The sequence below is a fragment of the Felis catus genome, chromosome F1, assembly GCF_018350175.1.
Source record: "Felis catus isolate Fca126 chromosome F1, F.catus_Fca126_mat1.0, whole genome shotgun sequence".
Taxonomy (NCBI): Eukaryota; Metazoa; Chordata; class Mammalia; order Carnivora; family Felidae; genus Felis; species Felis catus.
In genome coordinates, this window is record NC_058384.1 from 14578016 (window position 1) to 14587199 (window position 9184).

At 42.7% G+C, this 9184-nt stretch overlaps 1 protein-coding gene across 1 annotated transcript in view; it reads left to right on the top strand.

The window, feature by feature from the left end:
* CF1H1orf105 (chromosome F1 C1orf105 homolog) overlaps positions 1-8850 on the top strand; it is a 57487-nt gene extending 48637 nt beyond the window's left edge. Inside the window, exon 8 of the mRNA XM_045049397.1 lies at positions 7232-8850. Within this exon, the coding sequence (XP_044905332.1) occupies positions 7232-7332 (101 nt within the window). The 3' untranslated portion in view covers positions 7333-8850. The remainder of the gene's footprint in view (positions 1-7231) is intronic.
* The last annotated feature ends 334 nt before the right edge of the window (positions 8851-9184 follow it).

Consider the following 9184-nt stretch of genomic DNA (forward strand, 5'->3'; position numbering starts at 1 on the left):
AAAATTTTTTTTAAATTACAGATGGAGAAATTAAGGTTTACATAGCATATTAACCATGGCACCAGGATGCTATCTAGTGCTCCCCAAAACCATTTCTTTTTCCCTGAAAGATCAGAACCTGTCTCTGTCTGGCATCTTGGGCTCTTTCTGAAATGAGGGAGGGCTAGATGGTATCATAAGCCGCTGGGGCCAGGAGTCCTAATTATTGACAGAACTTCCCTAGGGACTAACTCTGGGCTCTACAACCAGTAGTTATGCATGTTGGCAAAGGTTTTGAGAGGAAACATAAAAACTGTTGTAAAAGAGAAACTAGGCGGAAAGGGTAGAATTCTAAGTTTTTCTGCTGAAAGGAACCCCAGAGACCATCCAGTCCAATTCCTTGGGCCATCTGGCAGGGCTGCTATCACATTAGATCTTTGCATGGCTCAACCTTTTGTGTAACTCAGGTCTCTGTTTAAATGCCACCTCCTCAGAGAAGACCCCTTGCTTATCTCATCATCTATAATAGCCTACCTACAACCCAGGATGCTTAATCCTTTATTCTGCTCCTTTTAGTCATAACAATTATCACTATCCATCATCGTCTGAAATAATTAGTTAATTGTGCATTTGCTTGCTTTCTGTCCTCCCACCAGAATATAGAAACATTGTTCGACTTCATAAACCCAGAGCCAGGACAGTACCCAGCCCCGAATAGAAACTCAAACCTGTGTGCTGAATGACTGAACAGTGAATGAATCAATGAAGAAAATAAGGACAATAGCTGTAATAATTTCAATCTCAGACAAATGAAATTCTATTATCAGGTTTAGACTAGACTTTAAGTAATTTCTTTTCACGAGGGATCTAGTTGTAATATTTCTATATCCCAGCCTTTAGCATGGTGCCTGCTTTATACAGTAAAGTAGAGCTTTATACAGTAAAGTAGAGCTTTACACAGGCTCTCAGTAAATGCCTGCTGGATGGAACAGTGTACATCATATGTCTCTTAATGATGAGCTGCTTGAATTCTCTGGAAAAGGGAGAAGGCTAATCATCAGGGGACAATGATAAATGTGATATTATTAACCAAAAAAAAAAAAGTTTGGGAAATCAAATAGATTTTAGATGGTATGAAAAATTGAAAGAGATGAAAGAATTAAAGATTTAAAATAATAGCTTAAAAATGAGAAGTGGAAAATCGTCGAGACTAGGAATGGAATACAGAAATTTAAGGGAAAAGGAGATGTTCAAGATGTCATGATTATCCACGTTCTTTTCATCTGCTTTGTTAAATCATCAAGGGACTTTATAAAATCTTCTTCCAGGGGGCTTTAAAACCAAGAGCACTTTCTCCCTGGCTGGGGTACCTGTGAATTGGCACCCAGAATGAGAGATAAACCAAAGGGCCTTTCTAACATCTTCAAGTCTTATGGCGTTCTGAATTTGGAGTCTGAAAATCTGCACATTCATCACTCAGCAAACATTTACAGAGTGCTGCTAAATTCCAGGGAATAGTCAAGATCCTTTCGATTGCAGGTGACAAAAACTCAATGTATACCTTAAGAAAAAATGGAAGCACACTTGAAGGATCCTGGGTTTTCTCCCAGAGCAACCAAACCACAAAAAGGCCAGAGATGCAACAGACCTCAGGAACCATTGAAGGCAGGGACCTAATACGGTGTGGATTCTTTCTCCATCTCTTTCTTCCTGGGAGTTGTCTCTCGCCCTCTGCTGTTGCAGACCATCTATTTCCATGTGGTGGAAATCTTTTACCACTACATGCGTAATGGTATAATAATAACTACACGCATCTTCTAATATTTACCTTCACAGTTGTTAGCCACTGTAATTCCAAGCCCCAAAATCCAGGACAAGGCACCTAACCCAACTTGGAAAGGAATCTTATCATCAAGCAATCAGTTATGACCACTGGGGTAAGATTAAATAAGAACTCCATAAAGATAAAGCGGTGGGAGGAGAGAGACACAGTTTTTAAAGGCTGGGTGGGGCTCAGTGGGCAATACCATACTCGCTCATCAGATCCTGTCACTGTATTAGACCCTGGTTAGCCCTTGTGAAACAAAGGTGGCTAAACTCTGATACCTGTAAAAGCTGGTGTCCTCAACTGCTGCACTACACAAAAATGCTGTCAATGATCTCAGAGAGTCTGAATGAAATGCTGTGTCTAGGAGCAGCGGAAACTGGCATCTCTTTGACAAGGCTGCCCTCGTTTCCTTTGCACAAGGTACATGCTGTCTGTACAGTTCAGAAGGCTCACCTGTCACTTACAGTTAGTGATGACTGTGGAGGTGAAGGTGATACTTGGGGAACTGGTTTGTCAACCCTTGGGCGTCTGGAAAAGAGGTCAATATGACACTGCCTGGGGATGGCCAGGATGAAGTAGGGAATAAGCAGAGTAGATGGACAGAAGGAAAGAAAGAAAAGAAAGAGAAAAGAGGAGAAGAGTGCTGTTAATGGAGTTAATGAAAAATTAATGTAAAATGAATTTGAAAGTTCACTTCCTCTCAGCTCTCCATGTCTTCCACCATTCACAAATGAGAACGATAGGCTCTCCCCAAAAATACTGAGAGATAAAGATTTCTGATCCGGGACTCTCCGATCACACACTGTCCCTTTTGCTCTGCGGCTGTCTGCCCAGCATATCCCCCAGAGCAGTGCCTGGTGTGAAAGGGGGTACAAGACTGAATGAGTTATTCATGCCCTAGCTTTGTTTCCATGACAACTGATCCTCAGGCATTGTATTTAGGCCCTTAAAACTTACAATTTCCCAAGGAGAAATTTGTATGTTTCAGAAAGGGATGGAATGGATTTATGATCACATAGCTGGGCTTTTCAGAGATTTTCCAAAGGGCTGACATTTCTTCTAGAGATATTTCCATGTTCAGTGCTTAAAGTAATAGTGATTCTTCCCTGATGACTTGAAATCAAAACTCTTCACCTTTCCCTTTAGAAAATAGCCGAAGCCCAAGGCATCTGGCTGGCTCAGCTGGAAGAGCATGTGACTTTTGATCGTGGGATCGGGAGTTTGAGCCCCATGTTAGGTGTAGAGATTACTAAAAAAAAATAAATTAATTAATTAAATAAACTTAAAAAAAGAAAGAAAGAAAGAAAGAAAATGACCATAGCCCAACAACTCCCAAATAGGCCTTAACATCACAGGCTAGAGTGTGCCTAGTCATTTGTTAGTCAGATGGGAAAGTTAAGTAATGGATTGGTGAGAACTGGTTTAGTCAGATGACCCACATCAGGAGCCATCTCTCATCTCCCTGGACCAGAGTAGCTGTGTAGAATTGGACCATTTCAGGGGAAGATGTGTTTTAGGATGTCCTACAAGTCAAAAGATGCATGTGGCAAGAATCACGGAGGAGATGGAGGTATTCAGGGAAGTGAAGACGATAAACACCCACATTGTACAAGTATCAGTGACTGACTTTGAGCAACTCTATTAGGCATGAAGGAGGAAACCACGACTTAACCATCTCTGTATAGCTAGCCAGCATGGTGTCTGGCACATAGCAGGTACTTGGTAATTTGGGTTGATGACGGAATAAAAGTAACGTTTGATTATTTGCAAGCATATCTCAGGTGCTGTGCATAATCTGGGCCTTCCTAAAGGTACGAGGTTGGCCCTCTAGGAATGAAAGAAATCCTTTTTGCTTTTTTTTAACTATCCCTCATTTAACTCTGATTTGATTTTTCTTAATTGTGCTCCTCGTTAACAAGGAATTTGGTTCTAAACAAACTGGCCCCAAGTGAAATAGAGAAAAGGAGGAGTAACTTATTCTGGGATCTAGAAACTGAGCGTAGGCTAGGCATTCCTGGGGATTCCCAGCAAAACTTGCGATTGAAACAATGGGAAAATGTCTTGCAGAGTTATCTTCACTGAGGAACTATGTGATCACCATAGAAGGGCAAAAAGTCTAGTCAATGTGGACTTCTCTGTGCATTCCTTCCAATTTGTAAACTCCCTAGGCCTTATGTAATAGAAATCTGGGGTTTCTCAAAAGGAGAGACCCCTTGCATATGCATGGGGATTGCTGGGGTAAACTGGCTTCAAGTTGAAAAACAAGAAGAAGATAAACAATGAGAATTACATTGCATTTGTGACTGAAAAAAAGCAATATAAGATGTGTTTGTGGCTTGGCAGCTGAAAACAGAGTCTCTGGTGGTGTCCTGGCTGGATTTGTATCTTGACACTACACCTTACTGCTGCCATGTGGCTTTGAGCCAAGACTGTTGTGGCACTGACATGCGTCACATCAAGAAAAATACCCCAAATTTGCCTGGCACATCATAAGTGCTCAGCAACTATCAATGAATCTTATTATTCTTATTTTAAAATACTTTCTAAGTCACAGCTGTAATAAGGCTAAAGACTGCTAAAATACTTCACTGGTTCCTCGTTATTCCCCTAGCTAAATTGCAAGTCCTTTAGCATGTCCTACAGAACATTCCAGGGCTGGCCTCTACTTACTCATCTCCTACCACTCCTCCCTGATCAAACCCTAAGCTCCAGTTTTACCTAGAGCTCCTCGAAGTATTTTGTTCTTTTACATCTCTACACATTTTCTCTCTCTTCTGCTCGAAATATTGTTTCTCCATTCACTTGCCTGGATCGTGTCTATTTGTCCCTAAATTAGCCCCGATCCCACCTCTTCCAGGGAGCTCCCCCACTACCATGACTAGCGTGGCTTAGGGACCCCTCCCACAATCCCCGAGTTCTAGTGCATCACGTTTCCATCTTGGCTTCTCTTCCCCACCTCCCCTGCTCCGCCCCCCCCCCGCCCCCAACCAAGGATTGTGTGCTCCTTGTCAGGGAAGAAACAACATCTTGTTCTTCAGAGTATCTCCAGCATGTATCCCAGAGAAGGTATTCCAAAAAATGCTCAGTATCTTTATAATAGAGGAGGCTTACAAATGAAATATCCTAGAAAGATCAGCAGAGATAAAGAACTGAAGCCACGAGAGATGGAAATAGAGAAAACAAAATTATGTAATGCCCTTACCTCTCACCCCACTTCTGTACCCTCACACGTGAGGGCCCAGGATTCTCCTTTATTGTTTTCCATTCTCAAGTTCCCCTTAAGGGAATGTTGTCAGGAGTCACATTCTCCGTGACCCAGGTCTTTGAGGCTGTTACCTGACCCTGCTTCATTTCCTGGGAGCAACCACAGCGTCAGTGCCGATCCTCAACAGGAAATTCTGAGCACTCACAGTTTCAAGCCTTTTTAAGCTGATTATGGTTCTTAGAAGTAAGGGATCCAAGGCTTTCCATAATCTAGACAATGCAGAGTCTGTCTTTTAAACTATCCAGTACTGGATAAGTAAGAATTAATTGCCTTTACCTTTTCTAAAAAGCCTCGGGGGCCACAGCTAATCCTTTAAATGTTCCTGTGGTTAGAAATGCCATCCTGTTGCACACTTATTGGGAAAGTGATAGCTCAAGGTCACTCAGCAGAACCAGGGGGTCAGACCAGCTCCAGCCACAGGTGAACTAGGCTGTCGTAATTCAAGTCAGTCTATTTTTTCCTTTGGCATTTTTCATTCTGGACACAACCATGGAATTCAACTGGAACAGGAGGCAAGATAATGATGAGAAAATCATATATTTGAACAAGATTTAAAAAACAAACAAAAGATTAGTAGCATTTATGAAATCTCTATGAACCTGTTCCCAGAAATCCGGAAGGTTCTAGAAAAAGCAAATGCCTTGCACTACCCAAGGGAATTTCTGTACTATGTTCCTTTCTTTGGCGTGAAACCCCCCAAGGATGCAGGGTAAAAGTTAGGAAAAGAGATAGAGGAAGAAAAGTATTTCTAAAGAGATAGGGGCTTGATTTTTTCTGTCATTTAGTAAAGATTTCATTTTCAGATGAATTGCTTACAAGCTTCTGAAATACCTTTGTTAGGATGTTTGATCATGACAAATGGGAGAGATTTCAGAATATTTCAATCTTGGATCTCCTGGGTGGCTCAGTCAGTTGAGTGTCCAACTCTTGATTTTGGTCAGGTCATGCTCTCATGGTTTGTGAGTTCAAGCCCTGCCTCGGGCTCTCCTCTCCTTCTCCTTCTCTCCTTCTCCTCTCTCTCTCCTTCTCTCTCTGCCCCTCCCCTGCTTGTTCTCTCTCCCTCTCTCTCTCAAAATAAATAAATAACGTTGAAAAAAATTATTTCAATCTCAAGTGCAGATAGACCCAAAGCTTCTCATCTGTCTTAGCAGTAAGTAGAAGGATGGTCAGGGAGTGGTTCAATGAGGTCTCTCTGATCCAGAGATCATGTATCACCTATCATTAGGGCTCTTATAACTACTACAAGATCTGTCGTTTAGTAGATGTTCACCAACTTTAGCTGAAAAAAAATTGTGAATGCATGGCATATCCAGAGAAGGAATCATGGTCTCTTATTTTCAGTTCTCAAAGGGAAAAAAATTTTTGTAGAATTTGCCAATGGTGTAAATACTCCGCACATGGCCATTTTATTTTTAAAACTTTTTAAAGTTTATTTTGTGAGAGAGAGAGAAAAAGCATGAGCAGGGAGAGGCAAAGAGAGAGGGAAAGAGAGAGAATCCCAAGCAGGCCCCCCACTGTCAGTGCAGAGCCCAATGTGGGGCTGGAACCCACAAATTGCGAGATCATGACCTGAGCCAAAGTCAGACGCTAAACTGACTGAGCCACCCAGGCACCTCACACATGGCCATTTAAAAATCATTTTTTTTAATGTTTATTTATTTTTGAGGGTGGGGATCAGGGGAGGGGCAGAAAGAGAGGGAGACACAGAAAGCAAAACAGGCTCTAGGCTCTGAGCTGTCAGCCCAGAGCCCAATGCGGGGCTCAAACCCACGCACTGAGATTATGACCTGATCTGAAGTTGGATACACAACCAATTGAGCCACCCAGGTGCCCCACGCTTGGCCATTTTAAAGCTTAACAACAAGCTTATCAATTTTCTAAAAATTTAACCATCAGCTTTCATGACCAATAGGAGTTGTTTCCAGCACACTTGTGGCAGTACGCTCTTGGCTCTCTTTGTACACACAGGCAGGGCAGAACTGAGTGTTTTCAATGTATTTGGCTCTCAGAGGGGAAAAAGAGGGTCCTGGATTAAGTTGGGGGTGGCTTGCAAACAGAAATTCTGCAATATGATGATGCATCTTGCATAGAAAAGCACATCGGTGGTGTCCTGTGGAAATTGCCAGGGGTCAGAATAGTTTTCTGTCTCGACCTACTAGGAAAAATTGAAGAAGTACTTATCGACCCCTACTCTGCACGCTGCCTGCCTCCTCCTCTAAGCAAAGAAGAAAGGAACCTGAGAATGCACAAACCCTCTTAAACAGGGCTAAGGTTCATGCGAACAAGTAAGAAACCCTCATCCAGGTATGAGTGTGCTCAAATCACAGTCACCAAGTTAAAATGTCTTTGTAATGTGGAGGGTAGACCAAAGAGGGTTGTTTCTTATTACCTAAACAGTGTATCAATACCAGGAATACTTTCCTTTCCTCTTTGGTAATAAACATTCTTCGTTAAGACAAATAGATAATTATTTCCATTCTCCCACAATTTACATCACTCATAGAGTTTTTGTTCAAAGTTTCTCCATTTCTCATGTTGCTAAGTTAATAGGTCTTCTTGCTTGTGAGTGCTTAGGATGGGTGTTCTGTGGGATGTGTTTGTTAGAGACACACATAGTCAGCCACCGTGAGTCCTTTCAGCCAATACATCTTCTCCACTGCCCACTGGATGGATCTGGAGCCTGATGCAGGGGTTTTGGTTATGGAGTGCACAAATGCCCCTGGGCCCACGTTCCACCTGCAGCACGTGTACTTTCTCCCCAGTTCTGTCCTGTCTGGGAGGTGGGAGCCCTGGATGGGGTGGGAAAGGTGAGAGCCAAGCCAGCAAGGCTCTGTAAGGCGCATACCTTCCCTACCACACAAATAAGCATCATGTAAAAGACAGGTCTCACGTCAACTATGCTTCAGTTGAAACAAAAGAAAATAAAACTGGACAGGTCTCAGACTACTTTTCTCTTTACAGATTCTCTTCTACATCACTCATCTCAATCAACTTTTTGCATGTCACTTGATCCCTGGAGATCTACCCTTGGTTTTCCTAGACTTCACTTTACTAATTGTTCTCTTTCATTTTTTCCAAAGATCATTCTTTGGAATCCCCCTGCCACGTTTGGGTTGGCTCCTCTCAGTTTGGCAAAAGAGATAACAGAAGGATCTGAGAAGTCAAGGGGTATGGGTTTGGCCCTTGACCCTTTCACTTGCTGGCTGTGTGACTTTGGGCAAGCGACTTGACCTCTCTAAGCCTCAGCTTCCTCATCTGCAAAACAAGGTCACTATGAGTCCTTTTCTTACAAGTGGTGTTGAGCAAAAGTGAGAACACGTGCCAAACTCCTAGCAAATATCTCTGTGGCAGACACTTAAACATGTTAGCCGTTCATGATGTTACTTCCGTCCTTGACACTATTGTTCTCATCGGTAGAAGTGGAGTTTTCATGGCACAACGTTGCCTCGAGTGTCTTGGGTGAGACTCACACCCCAGCCCTAGCCTGGCTCTACCTCCAGAGATCCCCATGGCCCACATCCCCGAGCTCGTAGAATGGAGGCCAAATGTACCTCCAAGCACAGAGCTGTGTGATAATCTGTCCCTTGAGATGTTCTGCGAGTTTATTTTGGATACGAAAATCCTTAATGATCCTTTTATTTTGTTTGCCCTGTGCTCTGTTATTGCTGATATGAAAGTATGTCTAGAAAATAGAAGTCTTTTCTTCAATTTACACTTGAGAAACACTGACTTCTTTTTTTATTGTTATTATTTCTAATGTTTATTTATTTTTGAGAGAGGGAGAGAGTGTGGGCAAGGGGTAGAGAGAGAAGGAGACACAGAATCCGAAGCAGGATCCAGGCTCCGAGCTGTCAGCACAGAGCCCCATGTGGGGCTCAAACTCATGAACCGTGAGATCATGACCTGAGCCAAAGTCTGACACTTAACTGACTGAGCCACCCAGGCACCCCTGTATTTTTTTTTTAATGTTTTATTTATTGTTGAGAGAGAGAGAAACAGAGACAGAGCATGAGCCGGGGAAGGGCAGAGAGACAGGGAGACACAGAATCTGAAGCAGGCTCTAGGCTCTGAGCTGTCAGCACGGAGCCTGACTCAGGGCTCGAACTCACAAG